The following is a 16,315-nucleotide window of genomic DNA, read 5'->3' on the forward strand; positions in this document are numbered from 1 at the left end:
CATATGTGCTGGGCAACTCAATTATCACAGTAGTACAGTATTTTAACAATGATCCCGTATGAGTTGCCTGATGCGATTATGGGTCTTATGCCAAATAAGGCCAGCGTAGGTTCAGACCAGACCAGAAATGATGAAGTCTGGTCAGGACTTACCTTGTCAGCTATAAGGTAACGCAAGGTACTTTGGTCTCATTTGTGAACAGGGTAGCTCATTACCAGATTGCACTTGCTGGTCTTAAGCTTTACTGGTCCAGTATAGCATAAGACCCAATTTTGCAAGACATGACTCTTATTATCATGAATACAACACGAGGCATTTTTATAAGTTACTTCTCCCTAAAGCCAAGCCATATTTTCCATCACTCACCAGTTTGCTAATTGAGGTCACAGTACTCAAGGCCAGGTACCAGATCAAATCACTCACCAGTTTGCTAATTGAGGTCACAGTACTCGAGGCCAGGTACCAGATCAAATCACTCATCAGTTTTCTAATTGATGTCACAGTACTCAAGGCCAGGTACCAGATCAAATCACTCACCAGTTTGCTAATTGAGGTCACAGTACTCAAGGCCAGGTACCAGATCAAATCACTCACCAGTTTGCTAATTGAAGTCACAGTACTCAAGGCCAGGTACCAGATCAAATCTCTCACCAGTTTGCTATTTGAGGTCACAGTACTCAAGGCCAGGTACCAGATCAAATCACTCATCAGTTTGCTAATTGAGGTCACAGTACTCAAGACCAGGTACCAGATCAAATCACTCACCAGTTTGCTAATTGAGGTCACAGTACTCAAGGCCAGGTACCAGATCAAATCACTCACCAGTTTGCTAATTGAGGTCACAGTACTCTAGGCCAGGTACCAGATCAAATCACTCACCAGTTTGCTAATTCAGGTCACAGTACTCAAGGCCAGGTACCAGATCAAATCACTCACCAGTTTGCTAATTGAGGTCACAGTACTCAAGGCCAGGTTCCAGATCAAATCACTCACCAGTTTGCTAATTGAGGTCACAGTACTCAAGGCCAGGTACCAGATCAAATCACTAACCAGTTTGCTCATTGAGGTCACAGTACTCACCAGTTCAGGGCTCGAAATTAACACTCGCACACTCGCAAAATGTGAGTGAAAAATACCGATTGCGAGTTGAGTTTTAAGCCACTAGTATTTTTTTGCGAGTAAATAAATAGTGAAAAAAAAGTAATATTGCTAAATGCGCTCGACTTCGCGAAGGCTAACCATAGGTCAATTTATAGAACGTCCAAATACCCCTATGCGGAATTGCGCACCTTGTATGTAGACGGGTATACTATAAATTGAGGTCACAGTACTCACCAGTGAGTTTGCTCATTGAGGTCACAGTACTCACCAGTGAGTTTGCTCATTGAGGTCACAGTACTCACCAGTGAGTTTGCTCATTGAGGTCACAGTACTCACCAGTGAGTTTGCTCATTGAGGTCACAGTACTCACCAGTGAGTTTGCTCATTGAGGTCACAGTACTCACCAGTTTGCTCATTGAGGTCACAGTACTCGTCAGTTTGCTCATTGAGGTCACATTACTCACCAGTTTGCTCATTGAGGTCACAGTACTCACCAGTTTGCTCATTGAGGTCACAGTACTCACCAGTGAGTTTGCTCATTGAGGTCACAGTACTCACCAGTGAGTTTGCTCATTGAGGTCACAGTACTCACCAGTTTGCTCATTGAGGTCACAGTACTCACCAGTTTGCTCATTGAGGTCACAGTACTCACCAGTTTGCTCATTGAGGTCACAGTACTCACCAGTGAGTTTGCTCATTGAGGTCACAGTACTCACCAGTGAGTTTGCTCATTGAGGTCACAGTACTCACCAGTTTGCTCATTGAGGTCACAGTACTCACTAGTTTGCTCATTGAGGTCACAGTACTCACCAGTTTACTCATTGAGGTCACAGTACTCACCAGTTTGCTCACTGAGGTCACAGTACTCACCAGTTTGCTCATTGAGGTCACAGTACTCACCAGTTTGCTCATTCAGGTCACAGTACTCACCAGTTTGCTCATTGAGGTCACAGTACTCGAGGCCAGGTACCAGATCAAAGAGCTTGTACAGGTAGTTCTGGGCCAGGCCCATGGGTGCATTGACAATGAGCTTCTCACAGTTGGTGTGCGGCTCAGCTTTCAGGAGCTCCAGTACACTGTGACTGGCAGGCATCGCAACTGTACAGGAGAGAAAGGTTTTGTTTAATATACTAGTACTGGGCTTGATGCATGTGCTTTATGTGTTGTCCCTGATTAGCCTGTGCAGTTTGCAAGTGCTTATCAGGGGACCGTTTCATAAACGATCTTACGACAATTTTAACTTACGAGAGAATTTTGTAATCTTAATAAGTAGACAAACTAGCTCGCCATGCTTGTCAAATATATACGGCGCTTGAGATGCCATTGTAATTAATTAAGTACTGAACATTTACAATCATATGATATGGACTTTAGCAATTATGTATCTTCGAAAAATTTATCGTATCGTAAATGTGTACTACAATATTTATTGAAACAGTCCCCTGGAACGACTCTTTCTGACTGCACAGGCTATTCTGGGACAACACTTTACACACATGCATTAAGCCCAGTTTTCCCACAGCCCTGAATTCACAATGAGCTTCCAATAGTTGCTGTGAGACTCTGTCTTCACAAGATCCAGTGAAAATGAAAGAAAGAAGAAGCTAAAAGATTTTTGGATTATGCCTAAGGTGAGCAATTTCTTTGTCCAAGAGCATAAAAAAGACTTGTTGACAGATGTTTGTATCAAGAAATGTCATTAAATATGATAACTAACAAATCTTTAATGTTTTTAATAGTCTTCACTACTTAGAATGGTAGCATGAACCAATGATCTTTTCAACATAAGTAATTGATGACAAATGAGAGCAGAAATATTTAGGATTTAAGAAAGCATAGTCATTTTCTGTTTGTCTTAATACAATTTTCTGAAAATTTTATTTCAAATGATTTTTGGCAACAAAAGGGTTAGGAACTTTCAAAAACTGTTATTTGATTATAACCAAAAGCTGGTACCATTCTAGGCGGGCACCCTGGCAACCCTGATTTGTTCATATCTTACTACAAGGGAACTGTTCAATGTGGAACTATTTTTTCCAGGACACAATCAGTAGTTATTTGGTCACAAGAGATGTTGTGTACATGTACTAGGCCCAACCAGAATGATTATTTTGTTATGCTGATTAATCATTTGTCTTTGATGAAATTTGTTAACAGCATGATTTAAAATGAAGCAAGATACAGTCCAACCTGTCAATAAAGACCACTCAAGGGATTTGGTCATTGTGGTCTTTGTTCACAGGTGGTCTTTATTCGCAGGGTCGATCGGAACTTTGCAAAATATGCTAGTAGTTTTTTAACAGGTACCTTATCTATGTATGTGCTCTATTGTTTAAATGTTTGCATACTTATGCATGTATAATGAAATAAAGGATTGAAAACACAGTTTTGTTTTACATTTGTATATTTATTACATGTTGTATTTCTATTTTCCCTATGTTTTATTATTTATTTAATTTATCATATACTGTATACATAACTATTGACATACATGTAAACGTACATGTACATGCGTCAACAAACCACTTATGCACTAAGTCATTCACTGACGCGAATTCCGAATCACGCTTAGGGCGTTTACTTTCACAGTTTACGTTCTCCTCGAATTCGTCCATAATCTCATGTTTACGTTTTAAAATGCTCTGAATTTGAGTGGAAGCCATGATGTTTAACTTGAACTGACAATTTACTTTTCTATAATCTATGAACGTCTTATTACGGAGAAATGTAAGAAGAGAATGACTATCAAAATGTTTGTCTTTAATAGACATCGTAAATGATATGAAACTGTTAATTTCCTTAATGAGTTTATGAAAGCCCAAAATTTGTCTTCGATATTTTTGGCAATAAGTACATTAATCGCGAGTCACATTAATACAAAGGCAAATTTTTACACTTTTGACAAACTGTCAAATGCATAAAACAAGCAGGCGACTACCAATTAGCAATGCATGTTAAATAAACAAACAACTGCTATCGAGTGCAATAAACTGTCACTTGCCAATATCTCCATAGCGACCGACGAGTCCACTGGTAAGATGTGTATCACATGACTACGCAGCGTCCTGGCGGCCATTTTGTTTTTTGAAAGTTGCTAAATCGTTGATTTTTATGATTGCAGTGGTCGTTGTAAGCTATCAAAATGGAGATTTGGGAATGTAAAAGGGTGGTCGTTGGTCTTTGTTCAAAGGTGGGCTTTATTCGCAGGTTCAATATATAGTGAAATCGTTCGGGAGGAAATCAGTGTGGTCGTTATTGACTGTTGGTCGCTATTAACAGGCGGTCGCTCGGGCAGGTTGGACTGTACATCTAATATATGGTTGGTCCCGATGGAAAAAGTTTATTTGGTTTTGCCGGAAAAAGAAAATAGGGCGAGCTTTATTTTTTTCTTCTAAGCCTCAAGGGATAAACTTTCTCCATCTCAACACCAACCATGTATTCTATATTTCTATACTCTTTACAAGTGGTGAATCCTGCTCAGGCCCCGTGTTCACAAAACTTTTTGCAATCGAAAATCGATTTTGCTTGTCATTGAAAATGGATTTCCATCATTGTAGTTGATAGGCAAAAATGAAAATCGATGTCAGTTTAAATAGATTTTCGATTGCAAAATTGTTTTGTGAACACGGGGCCTGAGCACTAGATTTTTCAGAGCAAAAAAATTAAGCCCTAGCTTGCTCTTTTCTACCGAGTTGTAAAAATGGGTACCTGTGAGGGAAATAAGCCTGAATGCAGTAGCTGTACCTATGAGGGAAATAAGCCTGCATGCAGTAGCTGTACCTGTGAGGGAAATAAGCCTGCATGCAGTAGCTGTACCTGTGAGGGAAATAAGCCTGCATGCAGTAGCTGTACCTGTGAGGGAAATAGGCCTGCATGCAGTAGCTGTACCTGTGAGGGAAATAAGCCTGCATGCAGTAGCTGTACCTGTGAGGGAAATAGGCCTGCATGCAGTAGCTGTACCTGTGAGGGAAATAAGCCTGCATGCAGTAGCTGTACCTGTGAGGGAAATAAGCCTGAATGCAGTAGCTGTACCTGTGAGGGAAATAGGCCTGCATGCAGTAGCTGTACCTGTGAGGGATATAAGCCTGCATGCAGTAGCTGCATACTGCGCCCAGTGTTAACAGACTACGTATATCCCAGTGATCAGGGGGTTATTTCAAAATGCAGCTGAAGATTTCAACATGTTATCAATATCAAACCATAAACCGAACTTTAAACCTTTGTAATGACCTACTTGGCTCGATGAGTGACACTGGGGCGCTGTAACGTGACCTGCCATCGTCTGCGATGTAGTCCTCACGGTGGTTGCTGTTGCGTCTCTCCCGTGCATCTCTGTCATAGAAGTCATCTCGACTTCTCTTTAATCCTGTGGGATAAGAATAGTCTTTTCAACAAGAGCACTGCATAACAGCGCAATGCTCAGATGCAGGTGCAGTATTGAATAAATGAAAGCTTGTCAGATTTTTTTTTTAGAGGTCACAGTGACCTTGACCTTTGACCTAGTGACCCAAAAATGGGTGTGGCATGTAGAACTCATCGAGGTGCAGCTACATATGAAGTTTCAAAGTTGTAGGTTGAAGCACTTTGATTTTAGAGCCTATGTTCAAAACCTTAACAAAATGTTAAGGTTTTAGCACGGCAGACGAAATGACGACCGACACAGACACGACAAGCTGGCTATGTCAATACCTCGGGTTTTCTCCTAAAACAGCTGAGCTAATAATATATGGACCCCGGAAAAGCAACTTCTTGGAAAACCCCACTTATCTGCTGGTACAAATACAGCTGACCCTTTATAATCCTTTCAATGTGTTGATATAATGGACCAGCGTTGTTTGTACTGAGGGATTTGTGGGTTTTTCTTAACTCAAGCGAAATCTGGGATCAGTCTATTGGAAGCAAGAAAATTGTTATGAATACACTTTGGATTAAGAAAATAATCCGTCACTATGTAAATCTACTTTCCGATCAACATAAATGGTATTTAACCATTATTGTTATCTGCATCTCCACAAAATAGGAAAAATGTTTGGAAACTCGCTAACAAATACTTTAAAATTGAGAATAAAACTATTCTATAATATATATACTATGTAAAACTTATGGAGCTATATAGAGTAATTTAAAGGGTGTTACAACTTATAACTAAATATATAAAAACAAGATGTGTTTGTGAAACACTATGTCCCGACCCCATATATTTGACCTTTTACCTTGAAGGATAACCTTGATCTTTCACCACTTAAAATGTGCAGCTCCATTAGATGCACATGCATGCCAAATATCAAGTTGCTATCTTCAATATTGCAAAAGTTATGGCCAATGTGAAAGTATGACACAAACAAACCAACCAAGAAACAGACAGGGCAAAAACAATATGTCCCCCAAACTGGGGGATATAAAAAAATGGGGACACATTCAATTGAGAAATTTGAGGCAGTCATTTGGGACAAAAATGTACCCTTCCTGATTTAAAATGGGGCTGAGTTAAGACCACCACTTTACAAACAAGAAACCGTCGGAGACAGGTGATGCTCCCCAAAGGTTTTTTTTGTCACAATATTGCACAATATATTCAGATAAAAGGAAATGTCTTGAGTGCACAGTAGTTGGGGGGACAAGAATTTTGTTTATAGAAAATTTCAAAGGGCCATTACTCTGTGAAAAATCATCCGATCAGAACCCGCTGATAATATGCACATTTCCTCTTGGCAGTGAAATAAATTTTGGGGAAGCATAATAAAAACAAGGGACAAAATTGTCACAAAACCAGGTTTTCATTGTGAAAAAAATCTGATAAAGGGAGACAACTCAAACTGAACTTTTGAAATGAACAAACAAAATTAACCCCCTTTGTAAGTTTGTTTTAAAATAAATCTATTTTTAGTCGTGGCGACCTTGACATTGGAGATATTGACGTGATTCTTTCGTGCGACACACCGTCCCATGATGGTGAACAAATGTGCCAAATGATTTTAAAATTTCATAATGAATGACATAGTTATAGCCCAGACAAGCTCATTTATGGCTATTTTTTACCTTTGAACTCAAAGTGTGACCTTGACCTTTGAGATATTGACGTAATTTTTTCGCGCGACACACCGGCTAATGATGGTTAACAAATGTGCCAAATGATTTTAAAATCTCACAATGAATGACAAAGTTATGGCCCGGACAAGCTTGTTCCGCCAGCCCGCCCGCCAGCCAGCCAGCCAGCCAGCCCGCCCGCATTCGCCAATCTAATAACCAGTTTTTTCCTTCGGAAAACCTGGTTAACAATGATTAAACAAGATGCGTTTGTGAAACACAATGTCCCCCTATATGATGTTTGACCTTGAAGGATGACCTTGACCTTGTGAAGGATGACCTTGACCTTTCACCACTCAAAATGTGCAGCTCCATGAGATACACATGCAAGCCAAATCTCAATTTGCTATCTTCAATATTGCAAAAGAATTCATAAAATAAGCGATTTGGGCCACATATATTTGACCTCTGACCTTGACCTTTCACCACTCAAAATGTGCAGCTCCATGAGATGCACATACATGCCAAATATCAAGTTGCTATCTTCAATATTGCAAAAGTATTTATAAAATAAGCAATTTGGGCCACATATATATGACCTCTGACCTTGAAGGATGACCTTGACCTTTCACCACTCAAAATGTGCAGCTCCATGAGATACACATGCATGCCAAATATCAAGTTGCTATCTTCAATATTGCAAAAGTATTCATAAAATGAGCGATTTTGGCCACATATATTTGACCTCTGACCTTGAAGGATGACCTTGACCTTTCACCACTCAAGATGTGCAGCTTCATGAGATACATATGCATGCAAAATATGAAGTTGATACCTTCAATATAGCAAAAGTTATTACAAAATGTTAAAGTTGGCGCAAACAGACCAACAGACCAACGGACCAACAGACAGACAGGGCAAAAACAATATGTCCCCCAATACTATAGTGGGGGACATAAAAAGTTTATGAGAGGTGCAATCAAGAACACATTTCAAGCCTGTATGCTTATTTTAATAACTGCATGCGCCTACCACTTTCCCAATCAAAGTCTAGGTCTCTAAAACCATACTGGTTACAGTTGAGCCTCTTTCAAGGACAACTGAGCTCAATTCATGTGCCTAAAGAGTCGTCTCTGATCAGAATGTGTTTCCAAACAACTGGATTTTCCTTTACGAGTGACTTCATAAAAAACAAATAATTACATACAAGCTGATGTGTCCTCTTTGGAGTCCACACTGGCCAATCAAGGACAACACTTTATGCACATGCATTTAGTCCCAGCTTTCCCAGAACACGCCTCCATGATCAATAAGAATGCCTACCGCGTTCCCGATCAAAGTCCTGATCCCGGCCCCTGTCCCCAAATGGATATGACCCCGGTGCTCCACCCCTCCTGTCACCACGGCCCTCATATCGTTCATCACGCCCCTCGTACCGACCGCCCCCACCCCGGCGACTCAGGGACTCACGGTCATACATGTCTGGTGCTTCCTGGGTCTTCTTTGGCTCAGCAAATTTTGGCTTGAATGCTATTGAAAAAAATGTATATGCTTTTAAACAGTGTTGGTTCTTTTTTTACTATTTAGGGAATGCGGTTGGTTCCCTTGGATTGGGACAAAAAGCGTCTTTTTTAAATAACTTCGAAAATTATATCTTTAGTTTTTTAAATTTCAGATTCGTTAAAATTGATAATTAACATGTTTTCAATCTTATGTTAACTAAGGCACAACTTATAGGACTGGATGGGAGATTAATTTTAATTAAGATTTATTAAAAAAAATAATCCTTTGCTGGAAACATTCAATTGGAAATTTGTAGATCCCTTAAGGGTTAAATAAATACTTGTTTCCTTTAGGAATGGGGCTATATAACGACCCACATTTGAAAAAAGAAAAATTGTTAAATGACATTATAAATCTATTTCTAGACAACACTTTTTAAGATTTGTTACAATATGTTTATCTGAAAGTTGCTATGAGATTTTGAGCTGTCCGTGATTTTTAGATATCCAAATTGTGGTATATCCAATTAAAAACTGATCATTCATATTCAACAAAAAATGTGTAGCATAAAAAAAATAAACCTTATCTTGTTCATATTTGGATACATACATTTTTAAAATAAATTTCATGTCAAATAATACAGTTATATAATTGCGATTTTACTTTTTTTTACAAAATCTGGCAAGTATTGACTATAGATGTTTTTTTACTTCATTAACACAATCATTCACTAGAAGAACATACAGTGAAATGTGGATATGCTAAAATCACATGATGAAAAGTATGCACATCTGTTACTTCTTATTTAAAACAACAAATAAATTAAATTTGAATATTGAGAAAATATGAAGTGAATATAATATTTAAATTATCTAAAATATTTAAAATACCTATTTCACTTTGTCTTTTCTTTAAGGGTTTTCAAATGCATATAAGCAGATATTATTAAATTAAATTTATGTTTTCAATTACCGTAATTAGATCTACTCTATGTTTTCGGACACCCCTTTTTTATCAAAAATAATTATTTTTCGTGACTCTTAATTTTCGGACAGACGAGTTTTCGTCCATTATTAATGTCACTAAGTTTTCCGTCAATATATTTTACAGTGCTATTTTACCAAATTTTGTCCTTTATTCGATATCTAATGACACTTCAATCATGGGGTTTTACAACCAGATTAACATCATAAAACATGGCAGGTGCATGCCTGAGGGCAACGGACCATTACATTTGCGTTATTGGTAAATAAACTTGTAAACCGGTATTAAACAATGGTTTCGCCCGATAGCATAAGCGCTATGACAATTACCAGGGGTAGTATCAATTAATATTTCAATTATCTACCGCACTGGTACTACCCCTTCTCAGTAAAAGAACTGTGACAAATACTCAACGCTTCAAAGTGTGATGCACCATATTGTTTTAAGAACAGTGGAAGATGTTAGACAACAACTATCGGAAATGAACAAACAAAGAATTCATAGTTTGCTTTTTTATTGCGTTTATTACAGGTTCATACATCAGGGGTTAATTCTAGAACAAGGGACAAAATTGTCACAAAACCAGGTTTTCATTGTGAAAAAAAATCTGATAAAGGGAGACAACTCAAACTGAACTTTTGAAATGAACAGACAAAATTAACCCCCTTTGTAAGTTTGTTTTAAAATAAATCTATTTTTAGTCGTGGCGACCTTGACATTGGAGATATTGACGTGATTCTTTCGTGCGACACACCGTCCCATGATGGTGAACAAATGTGCCAAATGATTTTAAAATCTCATAATGAATGACATAGTTATAGCCCAGACAAGCTCATTTATGGCTATTTTTTACCTTTGAACTCAAAGTGTGACCTTGACCTTGGAGATATTGACGTAATTTTTTCGCGCGACACACCGTCTAATGATGGTTAACAAATGTGCCAAATGATTTTAAAATCTCACAATGAACGACAAAGTTATGGCCCGGACAAGCTTGTTCCGCCCGCCCGCCAGCCAGCCAGCCAGCCCGCCCGCATTCGCCAATCTAATAACCAGTTTTTTCCTTCGGAAAACCTGGTTAAAAAGGGAAAGAGGCTGGACCGCTGGGTAAAAGGAGAAAATAGAGCGGGAAAGACATATTTGGGGTAAAAAATATAAATGGTTTATTTCAATGTCTGTAACTAATCTACAGAGGCATGTCTCTGTCACTATTATTGTGGGTTTAAAGTCCCCTAATACAGCACCAGTTGTGACATAGGAAATGTTTGGGTCACTACTGGATCCAAATATCTCGCAATATTTACACATAAATCCATGTTAAGTTTGACTGTGACATAGCCATGGGTATCGGGATTCGTATACTTGAGAATTGAAACAACGACTATCACGCTTAGGTTGCATTTTGTCTGGCTTGGAAAATAAAGTTGCAGGGGTAGATCTAATTACTGTGAAACCATTTATTTTCGACAGCACAAAATTTCGTCATTTTTATAAAAATGACGATTTCTTCAGCACTTAAATTAGCCGATTTCTGATTTTAAATTAAAAAAAATGCGTCAGTCAATATCCGATTTGTGTGTAATACATATTCGCGATCAATCGCAGTTGCGAAAAATCGTACGAATGCGGGAACACACTTGAGAATCACAGCAGGAGGTGGGGCCTGTTTGTCACATGCCAATTAACTAGTCTTTTGTTATCAAGGGACAGTAATGGACCCTCTTAATGTATGCCATTCACACGTTCATTGTTATGATAAGCGGACAAGTGGGATCGAATAACCGTTAACGAGTGTTTGTAACAACGAAGCCAATTGCCCATTAGTCTTTTTCTATTATTATAATTGCCATACTGATAACAATCGTAATTCTAGTTGGTATGATTTTTATTAAAATGCTGTCAATACCGTTTTAAAACTGTTTGTGTTATACGAAAGAGGTTCCAGTTTGTTAAGTGTTTTTTTCAAATAAAATGCTTTTTTATTCTGATATCAACATTAAAATTATAAACTCTATGTGTGTGTTTGTTCTTAAAAAGTAAACTACCGGTATATAAATCAATAATGTCAATAATTAAAAAATAAATAAATTTATTCATTTAAAATAGTAATAAGTGTGGTTAAACGCAAACAAACAAACAGCAATTAAAATATTCTTTATTAATTTGTGATAAATACGCATGTTGATCACACAGCGTCATCTTTTCATTTGGTTTATTGTCTTTCATCGGCATTCGCTGCGTGATGGCTAATATGCAACACCCCTGAAAAACACAATGCACCTAATGGGTAATAAAGTTATAAACAGTTAGCGCTAATTCATTACCATTCTACATAAACGAAGTCAACGCATTCGATACCGCTGTACTGCACACGCGTTTTAAAGAAGTGTAACGTGTCAGTTAATTACCTTGTGTAATCTACATCCCTTTGTGTCAAAACCGGATTAATCTTGATTACCAAACAGCAGTGAATGTGTGCATGGATTATGTTGGAATTTAATGCCTCATGTCTACGGCAAAGTTTTAAAATATTGTTCAACTCAGTGTTTGTTTTTGTTCAAACATAGACAGGGTTGGCACCAATCGTCCGCCCCCGGTTTTAACCGGAGGTTTTTACCGGTTAAAACCGCCCCGGTCAATACTCCCGAAGTGGTCATTACTGGTCAATACTGGTCGATTGAACTTTACCCCCAATTTTAATTTATATTCCATGCCTAATTAAACAATATTGATAATATAAATTAAACAGACATGTTGCCAATAATGTCTTAAGCTATTAATACCCACTATTTTATACCTGTTCATGCAATTTTTAGGCCAATCTCTCAAAATTTTGCAAATAAGTCAAAGTTGGTCAATTTGATTTTTCTGGTTGATTAATTTTTTTTTCGAATTCTAATGAATTATGATGCTCATATAATTCTGTGCTTGATTCAACAAGAACCTGTCAATTACTGTGTATGAGTTGTTCCTCATACCCCCCTGTCCCCACAGTCTTCTAACAGTCTTCTCACCTATACAGGTTGGGGCAGCCAAAACTGATAATAGGGCCTTAAATGGCACCTTTTTGACACAATCCTTACTTGTCATGTATTTTTGCATTGATTTCTTTAAATACTTTTTAACAAAATAGTGTACAAAACTTTAATTTTTATTGATATAAGAATAAAAAACATAATAAGAAATAATTATTAAAAGAAAAAAACAATTGAAAAGAAGAGTAGACCCACAATTGGAAATCATTATTTATTGGCAAAATCAAGAACTTTGATTGTTTATTCATTTGAATACCAATTGAACTTTTTAATATGAAAGGGAAAAAACACCTCTAAATACAGAAAGGAAACAAGTTAGAAGTAACTATTAAATTAATAGCAAGTACAATGTAATCTTCTTGTGTGAGTGATATGAAATAGCCTAAGGGCAGATTTGCTTAATTGTCAATATCAGAGACATAACACTGCATGCATTTTATTACCACCTAAGAGGCTAGATTTATAACCCTAGAATACACAAGAGTTCTGTTTGTCCATCTGCTTATCATATAGATATATCAATAGTTAAGTGAAATGGTACCTACAATAGTAATAATACTTTAGTAACAGATGTGATACACTGAGATAAAGATATTGCCTTAGTCCTTATGTATTTGAGGCTGTTTCCATAAATAATAAAGAAGTAACTTTTTACAGCTTTAAAGATTTTTTTACAATAAATAACTCAGAAAAAAGTTTATCAATTACAGAATAATTATTGATTTAATATAACATGGCTCCTTTGTAATGTTTAAATGCTACAATTTTCAATCGACCAGTATTGACCAGTAATGACCAGTATTGACCGGTTTTAACCGGGTATTGACCGCCGGCCCGGTCAATACTCAATTGACCGGTCAATATGCCAACCCTGAACATAGAGCATGATTGTTCGTTAGGATCTTAAATTCGCCGATCGGTCGACTGACGAAACTTATGAAAATTAATGTCTGACGATTAATAATGGTTTCACAGTATGGGAAATGTTTTCAACTGTTTTTCTGTACTGGGGCCGGGGGACGATGTCAATTTTGATATTTCAGTTTTTTGATGAATCGTTCTTAAAAAAGGTGTCTATGGGTTTAGTATTTGCTGAGTCTGAACGTTTTATTTTTTCATGTATGAACGCCAATTGTGAGACATCTTTTCTGTTTTCACGTTTACTTTTTGACTCTTTTATAACCCGGATGAAAATTCGACTGGTTTCCAGTAATTAATTGACGAAATACCCTGCTTGCGCAAGACCCGAATCCAGTGAAATAGTCAGGTGATTATTGCGGTCAGTTGCGCGGATAAAATTTCCATGACGTATTTAATTGCTATATTTAGAATTACTGGGGTTCCCAGTTTTGTGTGTTCGTCGGGAGAGAGAGCAAGATGGTGGTACAAACTGGATATAGTATACAATATCTTTGAGGGGAAAATATTATATTTTTGGGAAAAATGATATTCTTAGAGGGGATATTGTATTTTGAGGTGAAAAAATTCTGGTAGGGGAAGATGCCGAATATCGGCGTCACTTTCTTAGTAAAAAAAACCCTTGTCGGTACATCACATGCTCATCTTTGAACTTGTTGGTCAAAGTACAACCTTGCAGTAACTTTGTCAAATAAATTAAGCATTTAAAATTATTTTAAATGCAGTGCAAACATATATAAATGTAATGTATACTATATGGCATGGTATTTTACAAGCAAGTGCTATTACCGGTAGTCGTTGATACAATTGGCGCTATTTTCAGACACTTCAATTTTCAACTCTTAGGTTTTCGGACACCTGTATTTTGTGAATTTTTTCGTATCTAAGTTTTCGGACACGATTTAAAAAAATTATTTTTAAGTGTCCGAAAACATAGAGTAATTAAGGTAATATTCACAATTGAACTTTAAAGATTAGCCTGTGCCAAGTGTGCAATAACAGTTACGCACAAGCATAAAGCCCAAGTAAAGATGAAGCTGGCACTTACATCTGTCACAGTTCTCCATGGCTAACGCTGCATGATAGGGCCGGTTGAAGCGAACAAAGCCGAAGCCCTTATGGGCGCCCGTTTCCTTGTCCTTGAGTACGTTCACTGACTGGACTTCTCCGAATTTCTGTGGGCACAAAAATACATATTTATGAATGTGCGTAAAGCGTCATCCAAGACTGCACAGGCTTATCACGGACAACACTTTCCGCTTTGATGTAAACATGTTTTAAAATCTCTTCTAAACAAAAAATCGAGTAAAGGTGGTAAGTGTTGTCCCTGATTAGCCTGTGCAGTATACACAGGCTTAGCTGGGATAAGGCTTTAGGCACATGCATTTAGGGGGGTTCATACAGAACACAGCTCATTAAATGACCCTTGTGGGCACCAGTGTCCTTGTCCTTGACCCTGTTTTCTGACTGGATGTCACAGAATTCATGTGGGCACAAAAATGAGATCAGCAAATAGCCTTTTGGATTAAGTGAAATGTGTCAAATTCATAGGCAAAGTTTAACAGTGTTCCAGCTTGGTTTTGAAAAAGATTTGAATATTCGCAAACCCTTACAAACTTTTATTGGGTCTGAGTCTATCATTTATTCTAAAGTCTAAGAATGGGTTGCCGAAAAAGGGGCCCCAAACTTTCACTTTCATTGAAAGGAATCAATCGTGTCCAGAGTCTAGATGTACCGAAAACTCATTTGTGAGATCATCCTCTGTGAAGGATTTCGGGATGATGACAAACAGACGTGTCAGCTTCTCTTCCTCCCTGGGGTCACGCACCGACCCGTCTCGCTTGTCATTGGCCATGATCACCTGCAAGAGATATGTTGGAGGTATCAATACAATATTTCTGAGCAACAATATCTAAACTAAGTTTTTGAAGTTTTCTTTAATAAAATTCTTTGACAGTTGGTTGCATGTCTATACAATCCTTCTTGTCACGTGAAACTGTGGTATCTTTGTCCGCTAAATTTTTGTTCAACTTATTAGATTAGAAGTCAGGAAGTTTGAGTCATGTCAGTCCAAATTGGGTCTTATACCATCTGCGGCCAGCTTAGCTCCTTACCAGCCTGCATATTTTAGTCAGGGCTTTTCTCCCTTATATAACTTATATTCCCTATTGAAAACAAGGGCTGTTTGTAAAACATGCATGCCCCCCATATGGGCTGTCAGTTGTAGTTGCAGCCATTGTGTGAATACGTTTTTTGTCACTGTGACCTTGACCTTTGACCTAGTGACCTGAAAATTAATAGGGGTCATCTGCCAGTCATGATCAATGTACCAATGAAGTTTCATGATCCTAGGCCTAAGCGTTCTTGAGATATCATCCAGAAACCATCTGGTGGACGGACCGACCGACATGTGCAGAACAATATTCACCCTCTTCTTCGAAGGGGGGCATAATAAGGTCAATTTTTGTTTTTTAATAGACAGATTGGGCATCTCCCAAATTGAAAGCAATGAGCTTTAATATGATTAAGAATGCACCACAATGTGTCTTTTAATACTTCTGCACAATGAAAAAGACCCCGTTTCAAAAACTTTTTAAAACACGGTCTTCCCAAAATGAGCAGTTATCGCGCATGAAATTCCCAATTTGAAAGGCTAGGGCCTCTTCCCAATTTCCTGATGAAAAGCCCTGTTAGTAAAAACTTTACGTTTCTTCCCAAACAAAAAAGAACCCGGCCCCATTCCCAAA

The 16,315-nt window shown here is 37.8% G+C and overlaps 1 protein-coding gene across 2 annotated transcripts in view; it reads right to left on the reverse strand.

Annotated features, from left to right (window-relative positions):
• Positions 1 to 16,315, reverse strand: part of LOC127854925 (RNA-binding protein 45-like) — a 32,135-nt gene that overhangs the window by 9,221 nt on the left and 6,599 nt on the right. For both annotated transcript variants that reach the window (XM_052390031.1, XM_052390032.1), the window contains exons 3-7: positions 15,304 to 15,429; positions 14,617 to 14,743; positions 8,452 to 8,658; positions 5,336 to 5,467; positions 2,032 to 2,199 (exon numbers count right to left, since the gene is read on the reverse strand). In XM_052390031.1, coding sequence (XP_052245991.1) covers positions 2,032 to 2,199; positions 5,336 to 5,467; positions 8,452 to 8,658; positions 14,617 to 14,743; positions 15,304 to 15,429 — 760 coding nt within the window. The remainder of the gene's footprint in view (positions 1 to 2,031; positions 2,200 to 5,335; positions 5,468 to 8,451; positions 8,659 to 14,616; positions 14,744 to 15,303; positions 15,430 to 16,315) is intronic.

The sequence above is a fragment of the Dreissena polymorpha genome, chromosome 13 (assembly GCF_020536995.1).
Source record: "Dreissena polymorpha isolate Duluth1 chromosome 13, UMN_Dpol_1.0, whole genome shotgun sequence".
Lineage (NCBI taxonomy): Eukaryota > Metazoa > Mollusca > Bivalvia > Myida > Dreissenidae > Dreissena > Dreissena polymorpha.